The sequence below is a fragment of the Stegostoma tigrinum genome, chromosome 42 (genome assembly GCF_030684315.1).
Source record: "Stegostoma tigrinum isolate sSteTig4 chromosome 42, sSteTig4.hap1, whole genome shotgun sequence".
Lineage (NCBI taxonomy): Eukaryota > Metazoa > Chordata > Chondrichthyes > Orectolobiformes > Stegostomatidae > Stegostoma > Stegostoma tigrinum.
The window spans coordinates 3,511,450-3,533,892 of NC_081395.1; the positions used below are offsets into that span (position 1 = coordinate 3,511,450).

A 22,443-nucleotide genomic window follows, 5' to 3' on the forward strand; every position below is an offset into this window, starting at 1 on the left:
TTCCAGGTAACACAGCAACATTTCCGACAGGAACATCAGAGCCGGTGAAAATTTCTCAGAATGGGACCTGAAAACTGTGATTTCTCTCCACAGACGCTGCCAGACCTGCTGAGCTTTTCCAGCAACTTCAGTTTTTCTTTCTGACTTACAGCATCTGCAGTTCTTTCGGTTTTTATTTTAACATTTCAGACAGAAAATTTAAGACAAAATTCCTCACATTAAACACGTGGTGATTTCACAAAAGTGTAGGCAGTGAGCTGTAACCCACACAGTGTTATCCTCCAGAAACATCTCCCGACTCTCTACAGACCCAAACACGTTGGGGGAGATGGGGGGAGGGGTGGTGGCGTGAATGTGCATTTCTCTAGCGCCTTCCAGCAGCCCGGGCCGATTCCCCGGCCCTCCTCAGTCTCTGCCGCGATGTGGGAAACACAGCAGTGAGTTTATATCCAGCCAGGTCCCGGGTGGAAAGCAGAAAGTCCACTTCAGCAGGGTGAGGCGTCTAGCGGGGGGTGTGGGGGGCAAATGATGGATCCAAAACTGGCCCCAGGACACGAGGGAGAAGGCCCACATCCCCCCCTCCTTCCACCCTGCCTCTCCCGTAAAATAGTCTTTCCCGTCCTTCTGGTCAAAGGGAGCGCTGCATTGATATATGTGCCGGCTCTTCCCTCGGAAGCCACTTCTAGCCCCGGCTCGGATGGACGGGGTCAGTACGTTGCTGGGTTGAGGGAAGCTGAACAATCTCAGCCCCAGCACGGACGGGGAAGCTGAGAGAGAGAGAGAGAGAGAGAGACTGGGTCACACAGAGTGCCCCCCCACCCCCTCCCACCACTGTCTGTCGGGGGAATGTTACCCCCCCCACCCCCGACCCTCACCACCACCAATGTGAAACAGCCAAAGGAATTCCTGAAAGGCAGGCACACTGCCCCACAATGAAGGGGGTAAAGGGTTCAGCAGTGGGGAAGTGGTGAAGCTCTCCTGGTTGAATAGTCTGCTCCTGCATGGAGCCTGTTGTTTGATTCCCTTCCTTCTGGAAGTGTGGGAAGATTATTCTGATGGATCGTAGGGAGCAGATTGGCATGGAGTGAGATGCCTGTGTGGATAGGATGGGGCTGAATGGCCTTTGACTGTGGCAGCCCAGTTCCTGTGACTCTGAGAGTGGTCTCTGTGCCCAGAAGGCAGTCAGCTCCTTTACCTCGGCACTCCCCCCCCCGACTTTGTGAGGACCCCCCCCAGAAAGACGAGAGGATGGAAGTGATGGTCCCAAGGCTGGCCCTACTGTAAGGAGAGGATTTGACACCGTGGGCTAGCCTCCAGGCAGGCCACATTGGGCTGAATGTCCTGCTCTCTGTCCATGATCTGAAGGACATCATCTAAGATGGAGGGGCCCAAGTCCAGATGGAGAGACAGAAGAGAGACAGCATTGGGAAGCAGGTTGGTCTCTGGCACCTCCCTCACAAAGACATCTCTGTTGGCTTGGAGCCGGTCCGGCTCTTCGGGAGAATGTTCTGGAACCTCTGGAATACCAGCCTGCCTGCTGGCCGTGCCCTCCCCTTGCTCCTGGTTTTCGTCCGAGGCCGGGTCCTGGGCCAGGGGCCCGCTGTTCTTACTGCCCAAGTGCAGCCTGGGGGGTTTGGGGGGGGCTTCAAGCTGAGGCTGAGAACCCCCAATCACAGGCAGGGAGATGGCATTCTTTAGGAGGGGTGATACCCGCTGGTGCTCCCCATGAAGGCTGGCAGAGCAGGAATAGTGAGGCACTTTACCCCGCAGCGGGTCTCTGTGCCCGCCTGGCAGCAGGTGCAGCTTGCCCTTCAGGAAGGAAATGTCACCAAAAACATCATCCTCTCCTCGGCTCCCAATGTGGATGGTGTGGCGGAAATCCCCGAGGGGTGAGCTGATCATGTCCGACGACAATATATCCCGCAACCTCTCCTTCTTACCCTTTCGGTTGGTCCTTTTCAGATAGACAGGGGCCTTGGTGGACATCTCTCTGGGAATCACTCTCCCTCCTTCCCTCTCTCTCTGGGAATCACTCTCCCTCCTTCCCTCTCTCTCTGCAAATCACTTTCGCTCCTTCCCTCTCACTCTGGGAATCACTCCCTCCTTCCCTCTCACTCTGGGAATCACTCTCCCTCCTTCCCTCTCTCTCTGGGAATCACGCTCCCTCCTTCCCTCTCATTCTGCGAATCACTCTCGCTCCCTCCCTCTCTCTCTGGGAATCACTCTCCCTCCTTCCCTCTCCCTCTGGGAATCTCTCTCCCTCTGGGAATCACTCTCCCTCCTTCCCCCTCTCTCTGCGAATCACTCTCGCTCCTTCCCTCTCTCTCTGGGAATCACTCTCCCTCCTTCCCTCTCTCTGTGCGAATCACTCTCGCTCCTTCCCTCGCTCTCTGGGAATCACTCTCCCTCCTTCCCTCTCTCTCTGCGAATCACTCTCCCTCCTTCCCTATCACTCTGGGAATCACACTCCCTCCTTCCCTCTATCTCTGCGAATCACTCTCCCTCCTTCCCTCTCTCTCTGCGAATCACTCTCCCTCCTTCCCTCTCCCTCTGGGAATCACTCTCACTCCTGGCGCTGTCTTCAGGGAAGATCACTTGTCTTCTGCTGGCTCAGTTGAAGATCGCACTCTGACACTTCTGTAGAGCGAAGTCGCTATGAGACGTTTGGGGTAAGATGCTGCAGGAGGGCGACCGGGAGATGAAATGCTCCAGGACCACCGTCTCAGAGGCTGAGTCTCTGCTTCTGTCTTCACAGTGAAAACTCCAGGGCAGCTCTGACACAGTGCAGCGACAGTGTCCTCAACCAGAGACCTACAGTCAAAACACACAAAACATGGCATATCAAACAGGGCAAGCTGGGCTCAGTCAGCATGGAGGTGCAGGATCGGGGGGGCAGTATGACATCTTGATGGCACAGAGGGTCATGAGGAGGCTGTTCGGTGGGAGATGGAGCGGAAAGGGAAAGATTGAGGGCCAGGAGGAAGCAGAGTTCGGATAATACAGGACACAATCAAATTCCCCGATAACCTGCTCTGAGGAGGGCTCACTTTGTCCTGAAATGTTTACTCTTGATTTCTCTCCACAGACCTGCTGAGCTTTTCCAGCAATTTCTCTTTTCCTAAAATCCTTCCCCTAACAGGGTGACCAGAACTGCATTCACGGTGCTCCAGAAGAGGCCTCGCCAATCCCTCGCATAACCTCAAAGTGACATCTCCAACTCCCACACTCAGCACACCACTACACTGACACAGATCCCAGCTAGCCATACACCTGAATCCCCTGGGCCCCTCGGTTTCACAGCGCTGCCTGGGTGGGGGGGGAGTCTCACTACAAGTGGGTCGTGCTCTCCATGATGGGCTTTGGGGAGGAAATCTGCAATTTGGGATCTGACTGCTCTCCATCAACATCATTAGCGCAGCCTCAATCGACGGCTGGGAATCGGAGAGCTTCCCAATCAGATCCGGAGTCCAGCAGGCCAGGGGGCCCCCTCTCTCCTGCCTTGTCTGTGTGTTGTACAGAGCCCTTTGCTGGCTCCATCAGGAAGACTGTGAGCCTGAGAGAGAGGGGAGGGGTGACTGTCCCAGGCAGAGGGAGTCAGCAGGTCTCTGTATGTGGATGATGCTGCCATCTTCTGCTCCGACCCGCTGTCAGTGCGCAGCTTCATGGGAATCTGCGACCAGTTCAAACAGCTTCGGGAGGCCAGGGTCAATAGGTGCAAGAGTGAGGCCGTGATCTTTGGGAATTGGGCCAACCGATCCTCAATTCCCTTCACCATCAGGACGGGTGAGCTGGTGGTGCTGGGAATTTGGTTCGGAGGGGTCAGGGTGTGTGATGCGGGACTCTGTGTCCCCATGGGTGCAGATGGAGACAAACATCGACTGCTACTAGGACACCATCAGCTCGGTGAAAGATGGTGGTTTGGCCTGGTTTTCCAGAAGCAATGACTGAGGGTCACAGCCTGGCACATTGCCAGGCTCAGGACTGTGCGCTGGGGGGTGCACTAAAGCTCGGGGCAGCTGCTGCTAAGGTGCAGTGGGGAAAGACCACCGTCTGAGCTGTTCCTGCTGAAGGTAAGCGGGGGCCTGTTCAGTTATTGGACCCTCCCCGTGGGTCAGATATATGTACAAGTAAGAAAGGCCAGCGGTTTCTTCCATAGCCACACTGGCCCTAGACCCCACCTCTACCTCCGTTACATTAAATAGAACCCCCTTCCACTCCCCCATTTCCTGAAGAAGGGTCCAGACCCGAAATGTCAGCCTTCCTGCTCCTCTGATGCTGCTTGGCCTGCTGTGTCCATCCAACTCCACACCGCGTTATCTCAGGTTTGTTTGTTGTGGATAGAATCAAACTCCAATGTTTGATTGTGTCCCTGTGTGTGACTACACAGAGCTGTGCTGCTTTAGTGACTGTGTATCAATGAGGATATTTTTTATAAATAGGGTGTAATTTTGAAATAAAAAATACACATAGCCAAATGACAGTCACAATTTTAAGTTAACTTGTGCCTGTCACAGTATATACATTAGCCTAGAGACACAGTTATATACATTCGCCCAGTGACACAGTTATATACATTCGCCCAGTAACACATTTATATACATTCGCCCAGTGACGCAATTATATACATTCGCCCAGTGACACAGTTATATACATTAGCCCAGTGACGCAGTTATATACATTCACCCAGTGACACAGTTATATACATTCGCCCAGTGACATAGTTACATACATTCACCCAGTGACGCAGTTATATACATTCGCCCAGTGACGCAGTTATATACATTCACCCAGTGACACAGTTATATACATTCGCCCAGTGACATAGTTACATACATTCACCCAGTGACGCAGTTATATACATTCGCCCAGTGACACATTTATATACATTCGCCCAGTGACGCAGTTATATACATTCGCCCAGTGACACAGTTATATACATTCGCCCAGTGACATAGTTACATACATTCACCCAGTGACGCAGTTATATACATTCGCCCAGTGACACAGTTATATACATTCACCCAGTGACACAGTTATATACATTTGCCCAGTGACACAGTTATATACATTCGCCCAGTGACACAGTTATATACACTCACCCAGTGACACAGTTATATACATTCGCCCAGTGACATAGTTACATACATTCACCCAGTGACGCAGTTATATACATTCGCCCAGTGACGCAGTTATATACATTCACCCAGTGACACAGTTATATACATTCGCCCAGTGACATAGTTACATACATTCACCCAGTGACGCAGTTATATACATTCGCCCAGTGACACATTTATATACATTCGCCCAGTGACGCAGTTATATACATTCGCCCAGTGACACAGTTATATACATTCGCCCAGTGACATAGTTACATACATTCACCCAGTGACGCAGTTATATACATTCGCCCAGTGACACAGTTATATACATTCACCCAGTGACACAGTTATATACATTTGCCCAGTGACACAGTTATATACATTCGCCCAGTGACACAGTTATATACACTCACCCAGTGACACATTTATATACATTCGCCCAGTGACACAGTATATACATTCGCCCAGTGGCGCAGTTATATACATTAGCCCAGTGACGCAGTTATATACATTCGCCCAGTGACACAGTTATATACATTAGCCCAGTGACGCAGTTATATACATTCACCCAGTGACACAGTTATGTACATTCGCCCAGTGACATAGTTACATACATTCACCCAGTGACACAGTTATATACATTCGCCCAGTGACACAGTTATATACATTAGCCCAGTGACACAGTTATATACATTCGCCCAGTGACGCAGTTATATACATTAGCCCAGTAACACAGTTATACACGTTCACCCAGTGACGCAGTTATATACATTCGCCCAGGGACACAGTTATATACATTAGCCCAGTGACACATTTATATACATTAGCCCAGTAACACATTTATGTACATTCGTCCAGTGACATAGTTACATACATTCACCCAGTGACACAGTTATATACATTCGCCCAGTGACACAGTTATATACATTAGCCCAGTGACACAGTTATATACATTCGCCCAGTGACGCAGTTATATACATTCGCCCAGTGACACAGTCATATACATTCGCCCAGTGACACATTTATATACATTAGCCCAGTGACACAGTTATATACATTCGCCCAGTGACGCAGTTATATACATTAGCCCAGTAACACAGTTATACACGTTCACCCAGTGATGCAGTTATATACATTCGCCCAGGGACACAGTTATATACATTAGCCCAGTGACACATTTATATACATTAGCCCAGTAACACATTTATGTACATTCGTCCAGTGACACAGTTATATACATTTGCCCAGTGACACATTTATATACATTCGCCCAGTGACAGTTATATACATTTGCCCAGTGACACAGTTATATACATTCGCCCAGTGACACATTTATATACATTTGTCCAGTGACACATTTATATACATTCACCCAGTGACACAGTTATATACATTCGCCCAGAGACACAGTTATATACATTCGCCCAGTGACACAGTTATATATTAGTCCAGTGACTTATACAGTTAGATACATTGGCCTAGTGATGCAGTTATATACATTGGCCAAGAGATCCTCAGAACCCCTACAGTATGGAAACAGGCCATTCAGCCCAACAAGTCCACAGCCCCCCTCCAAGGAGCATCCCATCCAGACCCATTCCCCTATCCCTGCATTTCCCATGTCTAACTCACCTAACCTACGCAGCAGTGCTAATCACTGAGCCACTGTGCCACCGTTTTTCTCCCCACAACGGTACATTATATCCATGAGCCCAGTGACAGTCTGTTACACATTAACCCAGTGGGATCCACAGTGCAGCGCTGTCTAGTGACAGACAAAAAGGCAAACTCTTATTCATTCAGAATTCAGTTGCATCAGGACCTGCAGCACTGAGATACAGTCTCTGTCTGACAATGACACAGTGTCACCAGCGTGAACTACAATGGAAATTTTAGTGTCAGCTCTTTACCTTCCCTGCAGTAACCCATGGGGAGTCTGTGTGGATATGGAGACTGCAGGGAGCATTCGCCTTATTCACAGAGCTTCGAACTGAACTCACAGTCGCCTGCTATTGATTCTCTGCGTCAGGCAGATAACAGATAACTCACCAGGCTGCCTGCCAAAGAATATACACACCCTATACTCTGGAAACAGCAGCAATTAGCTCCATGTGCAGTGAACTTTTGATATAAGTGGCGGGGCAGCACAATTCCCAGAAACTTCAAGCAGAAACAGGGAGAGGCAGTGACTCTCACTTCCTGTACCCCCTTGTGCAAGTTGGGCCCTGCACTCACTCACAATCCTGGGAACAGGATACCAATAGTAGACTGATATCTGAAAACGAGCTTAACATCACTGCTTCAATCATCAGAGACCAAATCCACGGCGATTTCAAATAAGACGAGGAGAAATCTGAGATAACGCAGTGTGGAGCTGGATGAACACAGCAGCCAAGCAGCAGCAGAGGAGCAGAAAGGCTGCTGTTTCAGGCCTAGACCCGTCCTCAGAAAAGGAGAAATCTGATGCTGTGCTATCTGTGTCCTGGGAGTGTTTGATATGGTCAGTGTAGAGTGAGCTTTAATCTGTATCTAACCCTGTGCTGTTCTTGTCCCTGGGAGTGTTTAATGGGCTCAGTGTAGAGTGAACTTTACTCTGTATCTAACCCTGTGCTGTCCCTGTCCCTGGGAGTGTTTAATGGGGGGGCAGTGTAGAGTGAGCTTTACTCTGTATCTAACCCTGTGCTGTCCCTGTCCCTGGGAGTGTTTAATGGGGTGCAGTGTAGAGGGAACTTTACTCTGTATCTAACCCCGTGCTGTCCCTGTCCCTGGGAGTGTTTGATGGGGGACAGTGTAGACGCGGTCACAGAGATGTACAACATGGAAGCTATCCTTTCAGTCCAGCTTGTTTGTGCCAACCAGGCATCCTGAATTAATCCAGTCCCATTTGCCAGTGTTTGGCCCATATCCCTCTAATCCCTTCTTATCCATGTCCCCATCCAGATGCCTTTTAAATGCTGTAACTGTACCAGCCCCCACCACTTCCTCTGGCAGCTCATTCCATACACACCACCCTTTCACAATTGATCTTCCAACAGTGTATCACTGACCCTCCAACAGGGCACACGCCCTCAGCACTGACCCCCCGACAGGGCACACGCCCTCAGCACTGACCCTCCAACAGGGCACACGCCCTCAGCACTGACCCTCCGACAGTGCCCGCTCCCTCAGCACTGACCCTCCGACAGTGCCTGCCCCCACAGCACTGACCCTCCGACAGTGCGGTTCTCCCTCAGCACTGACCCTCCGACTGTGCCCGCTCCCTCAGCACTGACCCTCCGACAGTGCGGTGCTCCCTCAGCACTGACCCTCCGACAGTGCGGTGCGCCCTTAGCACTGACCCTCCAACTGTGCCTGCTCCCTCAGCACTGACCCTCCAACAGTGCGGCATTCCCTCAGCGCTGACCCTCCGACAGTGCGGCACTCCCTCAACACTGACCCTCCAACTGTGCCCACTCCCTCAGCACTGACCGTCTGACAGTGCAACACTCCCTCAGCACTGACCCTCCGACAGTGCCCGCTCCCTCGGTGCTGACCTTCTGACAGTGCCCACTCCCTCAGCACTGACCCTCTAACAGTGCGGCGCTCCCTCAGCACTGACCGTTCGACAGTGCCCACTCCCTCAGTACTGACCCTCCGACAGTGCCCACTCGCTCAGCATTGACACTCCGACAGTGCAGTGCTCCCTCAGCACTGATCCTCCGACAGTGCAACACTCCCTCAGCACTGACCCTCTGACAGTGCAACACTCCCTCAGCACTGACCCTCCGACAGTGCCCGCTCCCTCGGTGCTGACCTTCCGACAGCGCCCACTCCCTCAGCACTGACCCTCCAACAGTGCCCACTCCCTCAGCGCTGACCCTCCGACAGTGCCCGCTCCCTCGGTGCTGACCTTCCAACAGTGCCCACTCCCTCAGTACTGACCCTCCAACAGTGCCCACTCCCTCAGCGCTGACCCTCCGACAGTGCCGGCTCCTTTGGTGTTACACTGTGAATGTCTGTGCTGGTTGACGGGTTTTGTAGGGTGTGGAGTGGAACACGAACACATAAACGTTTGACTCTGAGACTGGGAGTTTCCCTGAGAAGAATGCTGACTCACTGTCACTTCTGGGTGCCCAAGTGCTTCGCTGGAACTGAGCTGGGAGAGAGATCCCCAGTGTCAGGCGATTGTTTCCCTGGCTGACTCTCTGATGAAACTCTGGTCCAAAGGTTTTCCTAGTGATTACACATCAGCAAGCATTCTTGCTCAGAAAAGCAGCACAATGACATTAGGCGATAAGATTCGCTGCTTGTATTCAATATGTACACCCTCAGCATTCATACCCTGCACGCTCAGTAACAACACCTTCCTGGTGTCTGCAGCCATCACAAATAGGAAACCTGTTCCTCTCTAAATTATTGGCGTGGAATATGCTCCACTTGAAAATGATCCCGAAAAAACACATCTAAGGTCAAGTTTCCTTTCTGCAGAAATGTCAGGAACACATGGAGGCCATTCAGCCTCTCCTCAGTACTGACCCTCCGACTGTGCCCGCTCCCTCAGCACTGACCCTCCAACAGTGCCTGCTCCCTCAGCACTGACCCTCCGACTGTGCCCGCTCCCTCAGCACTGACCCTCCGACTGTGCCCGCTCCCTCAGCACTGACCCTCCAACAGTGCGGCGCTCCCTCAGCACTGACCCTCCGACTGTGCCCGCTCCCTCAGCACTGACCCTCCAACAGTGCCCGCTCCCTCAGCACTGACCCTCCAACAGTGCCTGCTCCCTCAGCACTGACCCTCCGACTGTGCCCGCTCCCTCAGCACTGACCCTCCGACTGTGCCCGCTCCCTCAGCACTGACCCTCCGACAGTGCCCGCTCCCTCAGCACTGACTCTCCTACAGCGCGGCGCTCCCTCAGCACTGACCCTCCGACAGTGCCCGCTCCCTCAGCACTGACCCTCCGACAGTGCCCGCTCCCTCAGCACTGACCCTCTGACAGTGCCCGCTCCCTCAGTTCTGACCCTGTGACAGTGGGGACAGGTGTTTTGTACGAGGTTGTGTGGACTGGAGTTAAAACGCAGGATGATTTTGCTGACAGCAGTGTGAAGCACCGGGGCAGGACTGATTGAGGAAAAGTTGCGGTGAAAACACATTCGTTTTGACAAAGGAAGCACTGACTGTGTTGACGGCTGTGGGAGAGTCCAGGCCATGTTTTTGAAGAATCTCGCTGCTGTGATTCTCATCAGGATCCTGGGGATGGTTTGGCCTGGGCTATGTCCAAACTGCCGGCCTGTGTCTCAGCATAGCGTCCAGCACTGACAAGGTGCAAGGGCGGAGGAGGGAAACTGAAGGTCACTGTGGGACCCCGATTTCAACGGGAGGCGGCAATGTTATTGAGAGAACTGTTCGACGTGGAAACTTTAACCCTGTATACCTCAGCTGAGAGAGTCCAATAAACTGCCTGCGTGTCCTTGTTCCACACGCCCTCTCCTCTCCCTCCCAAAAAAGCCGCTGGGGCTGATCTCCGCCAACTCCCCATTCCCCGCACCTCAGTACTTGACTCCAAGACGATCCGGGCCTGATAGTCTTGATCTTGTGGGATCTTCCTGTGCCACATTTGCCCACTTGGGGACAGGGGCGACGTTTTGCAAACCATGCTGTGGCGCTCAAGTCTGTGTTGGAAGCACATCAACACTCCCTCTGCCCTCTCTGTCTCTCCACAGACCGTGGGGCTCCAAGCCTAAATAAGGAGTGATCCAGAGAGTGACCACGGTGCTGGGTTGGCTGGGAGTCGTGGGGGGGGGGGGGGGGGGTGGTTGGTCAGAGGGAGTCTGCATCAGCTACGATGGCCTCTGTTGCCAAATAGCTTCCAGTCATTCACTCGCGGCAGTCCCACACGTAGAGAATGGCTGTGCCCTATCTATGAAAGCCTCATTATGTTCAGGAGTTTGGGTAGGGGCAGTGATGGTGGGGCAGAATGTGGAGGCATGTGGTACGAGCAGATAATCTTGGCCGTCAGAAATTGGCCCTGACTCCTCGCTACGATAATAGTCTCACTTTGCAGCCTGGGCCCTTGATCCCTGTGATTTGATGAAGGCCGCTGTGTGGTGTGTTGGGGCAGGGCAGTGGGAGACAGTGAGAACTTCCTTCGGCACAGCACTGTGCCACACAGGCAACATCTGGCTAATGTTGTGTTCTAAAAGGCTCACAGTGGGGTCTCAGAAGGAAGGGAAACAGCTGGAATGAAAGTGGCGGATCCATTCTGTTTAGGGAGGAGAGAGGTACGTGTGATCACAGCGGATAATCTGGGAAGGATCACCCCCTGGTTAACCAGTCTGGAGAGCAGCCTCATGTACTTTAAATTCAAACACATCAACAAGTGCGGAGGTCTCACTGGGTAGGAATTCAGAGGCTCAGGCTAACGTTCTGGGGACAGGGTTAAAACTGAACTTTCATTAAGAAATAATTGGAATTGAAAGCTTATCTCCGAAATGGTGACCGTCACTTATTGTAAAAACCCCATTTGCTTCGTTAATGTCCTTTAGACAATACACAATAGGTGCTGGAGTAGGCCATTCGGCCCTTTGAGCCAGCACCACCATTCATTATCCTGTCACAATCAGTATCCTGTTCCTGCCTTATCCCCATAACCCTTGATTCCACTATCTTTAAGAGCTCTATCTATCTTTCTTGAAAGTATCCAGAGAGTTGGCCTCCACTGCCTTCTGGGGCAGAGCATTCCATATATCCACCACTCTAGGGAAGGAAAGTGGCCCACCTTTCCCTGGTCTGGCCTACATGTGACTCCAGACCCACACCAATGCAGCTGTCTCTTTGCTGCCCTTTGACATGGCTCGGCAAGTCAAGGGGCAGCCATCGTTGGCCTTACCAACGATGCCCGCATCCCACGTCCCGGTGAGTCACCTCAATGACTACATCCGTGGTTGAGTTTCCATCTCACTGACTTGTTGCTGTTTGGTGGGATTTTATAATCTGGATTCTATTCAGTGTGTGTGAAGGAATAGCTTGTTCCCTCCAGCCCGCTCCCCCCATTCAGCACGATCAGCGCACCAACACTTGATCGCGTTCCATCTCCTTCTGCTTATTGAGAATCTCTCTAGCTCCGCCTCAAGCATGGCCGAGGGCTCCACTTCCATTCACCGACAGACAGCCACCCTTGACTCTGAGAAGTGCCTGGTCTACCTCACAACAGTAAAGGTATCTGAGGGCTGCTCCGTACTGCTGACAGAGCAACAGGGGACGGTGCCAATGGGACAGCCTGCCGATTAAGCCGCTAGGTAACACGGTAGAAGAGTTTCAGTGTCAGTGTGTTACCAGCTACGCACACCAAATGGCACCAAGGTGGGCAGATCATAACTGCACGTCCCTTCAGCTGTAAAATATCGACTGTGCTCAATCAGGCCGCGCTAGCAAAACGGTTGCATGGTATCCAACATGAGATGTGATTCCACAGCCGGATAGCATGTGCAGGACAAGCCTAAGTGTTTGAGGAATTAGTGAGTCACCATCAGTTGGGTGCTTAATGTGGTTGGTGCACATATTAAGGTAGAGGAACGCAGCAGGCCAGGCCGCATCACAGGAGCAGGAGTGCTGATGTCTTGGGTCAGGAAATGTCAGCTTTCCTGCCAGGCCTGCTGCGTTCCGCCAGCTCCACACTGTGTTATCTCTGACTCCAGCATCGGCAGTTCTTACTATCTCTTAATGTAGAGGGTCCTGTTACTTTCAGCAAGAAAGAATGTATACACTGGGCATGAACACAACAAGAACAAAGCCAGATGACAGCAACTTTTTGGTGTATTTCTCAGAGCAATATTTCACTCAGTGTCAACCTGACTGGCTTAAAAGTTTAAACAAAGCCTGGTAGTTAACTGTCAATCAACATTAACTGGTGCATCCTCCAAGACAACACGTCTACCAATTAGGCTCCACTTGCTAACCAATCAGCATTCCCCTCTCATTTAATATAAATGCTGCTTTTTGTTCTCCTTGAATTGGTATTCTTGCAAATTGTCCTGACGAGGGCTCATTGAGAAACTTTTTGATAAAATATCTTTTTTCACCAAGTGGCTATTAACTTTTTTCAGTTAACTACAGACGGCCAGCCTTTCCCTTCCATACGTTTTTTCAGTGGAACAGTATCTGTTCTGGAATATCCCTTTCAAAGTTTGCTGTTATGTCTCCGCTGAGCTGTCCTTTAACCAAAGTTTTCAGTTCCCCATAACTGCCCTTAACCACGTCAATATTAATAACTTTGATCAACTCCTCTTTCCCACAAATCCAATGTAAAATTTAATCGTTTTATGATTGCTTCTGCCTGCAGGCATTTTAAATAAGTGATCATCAATTAATCCTGTCTCATTACACACTCATAGACAGCTTGGGTACAGAATGTGCGATTCTCTGAAACATCTCTAAACCCTGAACTCCACAATCCCATCTACCCTGATAACCTATGACCCCCTTAATAAAGGATCTGTCTATCTCTGCCTTGAAAGTATTCGATAACCTCACCCTTACTGCTCTCTGGGGAGAAGAATGCAACAGACTGGAGACCCCTTGAGGGAAAACAAATCCCTCATTCTCTCCTTACAGTTGGGTAACCCCCGCATTTTCAGACTGTGACCCCTCGTTCTAACATTCTGTCAACACCCACCTGCCAAGCACCCGAACAGAACACAGTGTAGTAGTGAAGGCAATGGGACAGAGGGGACACAGGGTTGGAAGGGGTTAATGTGAATCTCTGTGGAGCCGGGATAAGGAATGGGACATTCAGTTCGGTGATAATGCTGCTCCAGTTTCCCTATAGCTGAGCTGGAGCAGATGGATGTGCTACAGACCAGTGTTTAACAGAGGACTGCAATGGCACATCGCACCGACTAGAATTAGTAATCCTCGGGATCCTGAAGCAGGAGTCGTACAAAAGCCTCTTTTGCTGAAGACTTTTCAATGAATGGATCGGTGAGACCGCTAAAAAAGGGAAAGAAAACTTTAAAACCAGGGGCTTTTGGAAGGGAGCTTTGGAAATATTTCTTCACAGAGTGGGATAAAAGCGTGAGGCAAAGATACTGTGGACCAATTAATCATCTTCAAACTTGACATCACTGAACACCAGAACAATGCAGGTGTCCAGTCGGCCCATCATGTCTGTACTGGCCCTCTGATTCACTGTGTCACTTCCCTGCCCTTCCCCCTGTAGCCCTGGAAATTCTTAAAAATAACGATCCAATTCCCTTTTGGAAGTGCAGACTGCACAGGCCTCTTGGACACTCACAAGCAGTGATTCCAGACTCCAATTTCTTGCTGTGTCAAACAGATTCTCCCCGTGTTTCTGTTGCTTCTTTTGACAATCTCCTGAAACTGGCGCTTCTGTACCCTTCCACTCGCCTTTCCTGCGAATGACTCTGTCCCAGATCCCTGAGCAGGTTAGATTGTGGCCAGCGAAGGAAGCTCAGTGCAGGGAGGGAAGGAAGGAGTGGGTAAGTGTCTCAGAGGTGCTTTCCCACACTGGTAGCTGCAATGGGTTGTCTTATGAGAAGGGGTTGGACAGACTGGGCTTGTTCCTGCTGGAGTTTATAGGAGTAAGGGGTGTCCTGAGGGAACTGTAGAAGATACTGAATGGTCTGAAGAGGTGGACAAGAAAAGGATGTTTCCTCCTGCGGGTATAAAACTTGGGTTGCCCCTTTAGGATAGAGATGAGAAGAGATATTTTCTCCCAGGGTTGTGTGACTTTGAACACCCTGCTCTGAAGGTGGATGAGGTAGGGTCATTGAATTTTTTTTTTGTCTCAGATAGATAGATTCTTGTTAGGTGGGGAGAGGTCAAAGATAACTGGGGTAGATGGGAACATGGAATCAGAATCATAAATGGACCTGCCATGATTGGCAGAACAGACTCAAGGGGCCGAACGATCTCCAATTGCTCCCAATTCCCATGTACGTGCAAGATAGAAGGCCGAATGGCCCCAGAAAAGCCTAAATTGGATGGAGGTTGGGGGGGGTGGTTAGAAAGGGGTGAACTGCCGCAACTACCATTTCCTAACCCCAAACCAGCCTGAAAAAATGGAGAAAATTGGAAAGAATTAAACCTTTAAAATCGTGTAAACCAGAAAATATATTTCATCCTGGAGAACCGCAATGTGATGCTGCAGCTATCTCCTGAAAGAAAAGGCCAATGTGGGGGTGGGGGGTGGGGGGTGACTGTGATATCTGAGTGGGCACACTGGAAATTAACCTTGTATCGTCACAGTAGGCTGAGGAGAAGATGGCAAGAACTGCCGATGCTGGAGTCCGAGACAACACAGTATAGAGCCTGAGGAACACAACAGGCCAAGTAGCATCAGGGGAGCGGGGAGCTGACGTTCCGGGCCCAGACCCTTCTTCGTCAACTTGCTTTTGTATGTGCATTTTTGTGCGGGTATGTGCATCTGTGTGAGACACTGCTTGTGACTGTGAGCATGGGAGTGCGTATGGAAAGATGTGAGTGTGAGAGCGTGTATCTCTATGTGTGTGGGTGTATTCTGTGAGCACGTGTGTGAGTGTATGTCTGCGTGCATGTGTATGTTTGCACATCTGTGTGTGGGTGTGTGACAGTGTGCATGAGTGTGGGTGTATGACTGTGAGGGGTGTGTGGGTGTATGACTGTGAGGGGTGTGTGGGTGTATGTCTGTGTGGGGTGTATGACTGTGAGGGGTGTGTGGGTGTATGTCTGTGAGGGGTGTGTGGGTGTATGACTGTGAGGGGTGTGTGGGTGTATGACAGTGTGCAAGAGTGTGGGTGTATGACTGTGAGGGGTGTGTGGGTGTATGACTGTGAGGGGTGTGCGGGTGTATGTCTGTCATGTGGGGTGTGTGGGTGTATGACAGTGTGGGGTGTGTGGGTGTATGTCTGTGAGGGGTGTGTGGGTGTATGACTGTGTGGGGTGTGTGGGTGTATGACTGTGTGGGGTGTGTGGGTGTATGTCTGTGAGGGGTGTGCGGGTGTATGTCTTTGAGGGGTGTGTGGGTGTATGTCTGTGAGGGGTGTGTGGGTGTATGTCTGTGAGGGGTGTGTGGGTGTATGACTGTGAGCGGATGTCTGGGTGTATGACTATGAGTATGTGATTGGGCGTATGTCTGTCATGTGGGGGGGTGTACCTCAGTGTGTGTGTGTGTGTGTATACCTCTGTGTGTGTGTGTGTGTGTGTACCTCTGTGTGTGCATGTGGTGGGGTGTACCTCTGTGTGTGTGTGGGGCGGTGTACCTCTGTGTGTGTGTGGGGGAGTGTACCACTGTGTGTGTGTGTGTGTACCTCTGTGTGTGTGTGTGGGTGGGGGGTGTACCTCTCTGTATGTGGGGATGTACCTCTGTGGGTGTGGGGGGGTGTACCTCTGTGTGTGCGTGTGTGTACCTCTGTGTGTGTGTACCTCTGTGTGTGTGTGGGGGGGGTGTACCTCTGTATGTGTGTGTGTGTGGGGGGGGTGTACCTCTGTGTGTGTGTGTATCTCTGTGTGTGGGGGGGGGGAGTGTACCACTGTGTGTGTGTGTGTGTGTGTGTGTGTGTGTGTGTGTGGGGGGGGGGGTGTACCTCTGTGTGTGTGTGTATCTGTGTGTGTGGGGATGTACCTCTGTGGGTGTGTGTGTGTATGTACCTCTGTGTGTGTGGGGGGGTGTACCTCTGTGTGTGTGTGTATCTCTGTGTGTGTGGGGGTGTACCTCTGTGTGTGTATGGGGGGTACCTCTATGAGTGTGTGTGGGGGGGGCATGTACCTCTGTGTGTGTGTGGGGGTACCTCTGTGTGTGTGTGTGGGGGTGTGTGTACCTGTGTGTGTGTGTGTGGGAGGGTGTACCTTGCGTGTGTGTGTGTGGGGAGGAGTGTACCTCTGTGTGTGTGGGGGAGTGTACCTCTGTGTGTGTGGGGGGGGAGGTTGTACCTCTGTGTGTGTGTGTGTGTGTGTGTGGGGGGGGGTGTACCTGTGTGTGTGTGTATCTGTGTGTGGGGGTGTACCTGTGTGTGTGTGTGTATGTACCTCTGTGTGAGTGTGTACCTCTGTGTGTGTGTGTGTGTGTGTACCTCTGTGTGTGTGGGAGGGTGTACCTCTGTGTGTGTGGGAGGGTGTACCTCTGTGAGTGTATGTGTGTACCTCTGTGTGTGTGTGTACCCTGTGTGTGTGTGTGTGTGTGTGTGTGTGTGTGTGTGTGGAGTGGTGTACCTCTGTGTGTGTATGTGTGTACCTCTGTGTGTGTGTGGGAGGGTGTACCTCTGTGTGTGTGTACCTCTGTGTGTGTGTGGGGGGGTGTACCTTGTGTGTGTGTGGGGGGGTGTGTGTAAGGGGGTGTACCTCTGTGTGTGTGTGGGGGGGGGGAGTGTACCTCTGTGTGTGTGTGGGGGAGGTTGTACCTGTGTGTGTGTGTGTGGGGGGGGGTGTACCTCCGTGTGTGTGTGTGTACCTCTGTGTGAGTGGGAGGGTGTACCTCTGTGTGTGTATGTGTGTGGGGGGGTGTACCTCTGTGTGTGTGTGTGTGGGAGGGTGTACCTCTCTGCGTGTGGGGGTGTACCTCTGTGTGTGTGTGGGGGGGGGTTGTACCTCTGTGTGTGTGGGGGGGGAGTGTACCTCTGTGTGTGTGTGTGGGGGGGTGTACCTCTGTGTGTGTGGGGGGGTGTGTAAGGGGGGTGTACCTCTGTGTGTGTGGGGGGGTGTGTAAGGGGGGTGTACCTCTGTGTGTGTGTGGGGGGAGTTGTACCTCTGTGTGTGTGGGGGGGGTTGTACCTCTGTGTGTGTGTGGGGGGGGTGTGTACCTCTGTGTGTGTGTGGGGGGTTGTACCTCTGTGTGTGTGTGTGTGGGGTGGAGTGTACCTCTGTGTGTGTGTGTGGCGGGGGGTGTTGTACCTCTGTGTGTGTGTGGGGGGGGGAGTGTACCTCTGTGTGTGTGTGGGGGGGTTGTACCTGTGTGTGTGTGTGGGGGGGGAGTGTACCTCTGTGTGTGTGTCGGGGGAGTGTACCTCTGTGTGTGTGGGGGGGGTTGTACCTCTGTGTGTGTGTGTGGGGGGGGTTGTACCTCTGTGTGTGTGTGGGGGGGTTGTACCTCTGTGTGTGTGTGTGGGGGCGGGAGTGTACCTCTGTGTGTGTGTGGGGGGGTTGTACCTCTGTGTGTGTGTGGGGGGGGGGGAGTGTACCTCTGTGTGTGTGTGTGGGGAGTGTACCTCTGTGTGTGTGTTGGGGGGGGGTTGTACCTCTGTGTGTGTGTGGGAGGGTGTACCTCTGTGTGTGTGTGTGTGTGTGTGTGTGTGTGTGTGTGGGGGGGGGGGAGTGTACCTCTGTGTGTGCGTGTCTCTGAGTGAGAGAGAGAGAGACTGAGTGTCTGCCTGTGTGAGGATGCGGAGGAGGAGCAAGCGGAGAAACACAGCTGCCTGAACTTTCTTATGGGAAAAGCCAAACGGGATGATAGCTGCAACAGGATAAGGGTGTGTGTGTGTGACCTCCTGCCCCCAAAAACCGTCAGGACGTCTGGCAGTTGCGGTCAGATCTAGGGCTGGCTTTTGTGAAAAGCAATGTTATCAGCATCAGAGAAATCTGACAAAATACACCGCGAACTTGCTCTGCCGTCAGCTGACAGTGACACCGTCGCTAATCCAGACAGAGTCTGCATTTTCTCCGCCCAAAGATCCCCACGGCTGAGGCTGCGTCCTGAATCCAGGCCATCCAGACCCGGGAATCGGCCCCGAGCATCGCTTTGCAGCGGCACACACTTTCCATGAAGGTTCCCGACCCGAGACGTTGACTATTCTGCTCCTCTGATGTTGCCTGACCTGCTGTGCTCCTCCAGCTCCACGCTCTTCCCTACACGTTGTAGTCTGGAGCTCAGATAATAAAATGTGAGGCTGGATGAACACAGCAGGCCCAGCAGCATCTCAGGAGCTCAGTACAGGAGACTCCCATCTCCTTCACCCAGAGCTTGCTTGGCCGCCCGGTCCTGGGGTCCTGGGGACTTGAACCCACAGCTTTTGTACCAGACACTCCCCACTGCAACACAGGACCTCCTGATCCTGTAATATCTTGAGACATTGTTATACAACTTAATATCCCGTCCCACGTAAAACCACATTACCAGCACCCAGACAGCAAACTGCATTCCATTTGGATAGGAAAGATTTAGAGCGATACGGGCCAAACGCAGGTCAATGGGATTAGTTTAGGAAATCTGGTCGGCACGGATGAGTTGGGCCGAAGGGTCTGCTTCTGTGCTGTGTATCCCTATGCTGCAACACCACATCACAAGTGCACCAACTGGGCCGGATTTGAGCATAAGCCTCACAAGGAGGTGAGAGAGAGAGAGAGAGGCTGCCCTCTGTGCTGTGCCCCTCCTTCCCTTCAGTACACCTGCCGGTGTTTGAGTTTCCAGGGAAGTGTGATCCAGTTTGAGGTGGTGTCAGTTAGAGGGCGGGCTCTGAGAACGCAGCAAGATCCCGTGCAATGGAAAACACGCCGTTTACTCAGTGAGAGCTCCACTCAGTCAGGAAGGTACTGCTCGGAGGTGTTGGGTAGATCAGGTAGGGGCCGAGGCAGAGAATGTCAAAAGCCTGGCGTGAACACAAGTGAGAGCTTCAATACGAAACACCCCTGTAAATAGTCTCTGATCATGACAGGGGAATGAAAACACAGCAGTGTGGAAGTTGGGAATAAGATATATCCGTGTCTCCGTGTACCACACTTTCCTGGAGCGTTTGACGGGGACCCTGTCGAGAGCTTTAATTTCAGTTTAAAAATGTTGAGAGAGCTTTTCTCTTTATCTAACCCCATACTGTACCTGTCCTGGAGCGTTTGACAAACTCATTGGGAACTCAAACAGCGAGCTGTCTCTAAGAGTGGAATTCGCAATAACAGGTTTCAATAAGTTGCAGGTAAGGAACGCTGCAGACCGGACGAACCCTCTCACACAGTGCCCGAGATTAGTAAAGGTTAGTACAGATCCTCCGAGTACTCTCAGTCTCCGATTCCTGCAGACTAGAAAGTTTCCAGTACACTGTCAGCAGCTTGCTCACCTGAACAACACGAATGCTGACAGGGTGGGAACCAGTATTTTGTGTTCAGTTACCAGATGCTGACGTTTCCTCACAGACCTCGGTAAACCCCCGGGGGCTGCACTCACACGTCTCTGGGCTGTTGTGGCAGTGTTCAGCTGCTCTGGGAAGGAAGGCAGAGCATCTGCCTGCTGAGCCCCTTGGGTCGTGGAGTGGGGCGAAAATAGCCATTTCAACGGTCAGGTGAAGAGAGGGACTGAGGTGATGGTGTGTGGGCTTCACAGATGAAACTGTGTCAGCAGTGGAGATGGCACCACGAAGAGTTCAGCACTGCCTCGGCACAGGCAGGTTTAACAAGTGTCACTGGCGAGACGAGCACTTGTTGTTCGCCCCCTAATTCCCAGTGAACCTGTACAGCTAGTTCAGACGCAACACCAAGACTGCGGAAACCAGAGGAGGAGAGATGACAGATTTCCCTCCCTACAGGAGATGTTTTATCAGATAGGTTTGTACAGCTGCCCCCCCCCCCCCCCCCCGGTATGGTTACCATCACCGAGGCGAACTTTCCAGTGGCCCACTTATGCAGTAATTTTTATTGCCACCGGCTGTTACTGCCAGATTGAACGCGCCCCTAAAAATTGAGCTGGAGTCCTGGATCAGCTCATCCAGTGACATGACACACCCTCACACCCAACCGCGTCTCCCGTCCCCCCCCCCCCCCCCGCAATAAAAATCACTGGTGAATACATTCACATCATACTGAATGACAAGTTTGAGGGGCTGTGTGTCTATTCCCATTTCTTGTATTTCAATTTAGAAATGAGACGGAGCAAGTAGTGGACCAGCGAGACAGAGAGAGAGAGTGAAACAAACAGAGAGATAGATAAACAAGACAGATAGAGGGAGAAATAGGCAGAGGACAAGGAGAGAGAAAGACAGAGACCGATAGTGAGAAGATAACAGAGAGACGGAAAAAAAAGGGAGAGAAAAACACGGACAGAAAAAGAGTCAGAGAGACAGAGAGAGTCAGAAGAGAGACAGAGAGAGAGAGGGAGACAGGCAGGCAGCGAGAAAGACCACAGTGAGAGAGAGGAGGATTACTCTGATGCACAGCAGATCACCCACTGAACTGAAAGAAAATTCTGTACTTACAGGCACTGTGCAGTGAGAACACGCCTGGTCTCTTACAGGGGGCTTTGTTGACAATTGATGAAGCGACCCCCCACTACCCGAGGGTTAGATGAGAAAACAGCACAGTATCCCACTTCCCGGGCTCTTCAGGAATATTGTTTTTCAATCTGTCAGTGGTTCGGGAACATTCCTCCTTCCTCTCCCAAAGGGCTCAGTGCTGAGGTTTGTGGCTGGTGTGAAGGTTTGAAATCTCTCCCCAGGTCAGCGGGGAAAGTGCCAGGCTCGGGCTTGTTGGCAGATCACGAGCGCCTCTGAGAAACTGCACTTAAACCATCTCGCCCTCTGATTAAGGCGGTAGTTTTAAAACCAGGATAAGCTAAATTCCCTGCTCTCTCTCACACACACCCTTCAGCGAGGTACGCAATCAGCTTGGGGGGTGGGGGGCGGCTATTTATTTTGCTGCATTCCTCCTTCTCTGAATCGTTCAGTCTCTCTTCTGTCCAACGGTTTATCTCAAGCACAAACTCCTTCACAAAGCTGTTCTTAAAAGTCTCTTGGCACAGCTCCTTGAGCAGGGGGACTGGGAGGCTGATGCATTCTGCTAGCGGTATTGTCTGCAACACACTGGGATGTAAATGATCTTAACCCATTCACAACCCGGGCAGTAGTGAGACCACCACATCACAGAACAACCCCACACCCCCGGGAGTACAGGGCAACGGTGTGTCACCCGAGCTGCCTGGAGGGATCAGAATGTCAGATGGTCCCCAGTAAACCCTCAGGTCGTGTATCAGCTGCTGGGCCTGGCCTTGGCCCTTCAAAGCAGCTCCCGGTCTCTCCCTCAGTGGGTGGCTCCATCCGATTCTCCAGCAGGAAACCTCAAGCCATCACAGGAGCAACCCATGACTGGCAGGATAGATCAGAACCTCACCCCAGGAGAGGCTGGTGCACACTCCACCTCACCCTCTATTGTGTGCCACTGGGCTGGTTACCCAGAAGATCACTCTGGGAAAAGCTACTGGGAGACCTGGTCATTAAAATAAAACAGAAAGTGATAGAGAAACTCCACAGGTCTCGCAGTATCTGTGCAGAAACAGAGCTAACATTTCAAACCCAACGTACCTCTGCCAGAACTGAAGGAGGAAGTCAGATTGGACTCTTCAGCATTAACTCTGCTTCTCTCTCTCCAGATGCTGCTGGGTCTCCTGATCTCAGCC

The 22,443-nt window shown here is 51.8% G+C and overlaps 1 protein-coding gene across 8 annotated transcripts; it reads right to left on the minus strand.

The window, feature by feature from the left end:
• Positions 1-876: 876 nt before the first annotated feature.
• Positions 877-21,900, minus strand: LOC125449369 (cdc42 effector protein 2-like). 8 transcript variants are annotated; one of them, XM_059641466.1, is made up of 2 exons: positions 21,248-21,900; positions 877-2,811 (listed from the first exon to the last, which is right to left on the minus strand). In XM_059641466.1, exon 2 carries the CDS (start codon positions 1,984-1,986, stop codon positions 1,276-1,278), a length of 711 nt encoding a protein of 236 aa, XP_059497449.1. In that variant the 5' UTR covers positions 1,987-2,811; positions 21,248-21,900; the 3' UTR covers positions 877-1,275. The 8 variants fall into 8 exon arrangements, with proteins under 8 accessions (XP_059497449.1, XP_059497452.1, XP_059497455.1 ...); XM_059641469.1 differs by lacking the exon at positions 21,248-21,900 and adding an exon at positions 20,117-20,498; XM_059641472.1 differs by lacking the exon at positions 21,248-21,900 and adding an exon at positions 10,627-10,747.
• Between the last annotated feature and the right edge of the window lie 543 nt (positions 21,901-22,443).

What these genes read in the sequence shown, in the direction of transcription:
- LOC125449369 (XM_059641466.1), bottom strand. Translation starts at nt 1,986, where the DNA reads ATGTCCACCAAGGCCCCTGTCTATCTGAAAAGGACCAACCGAAAGGGT.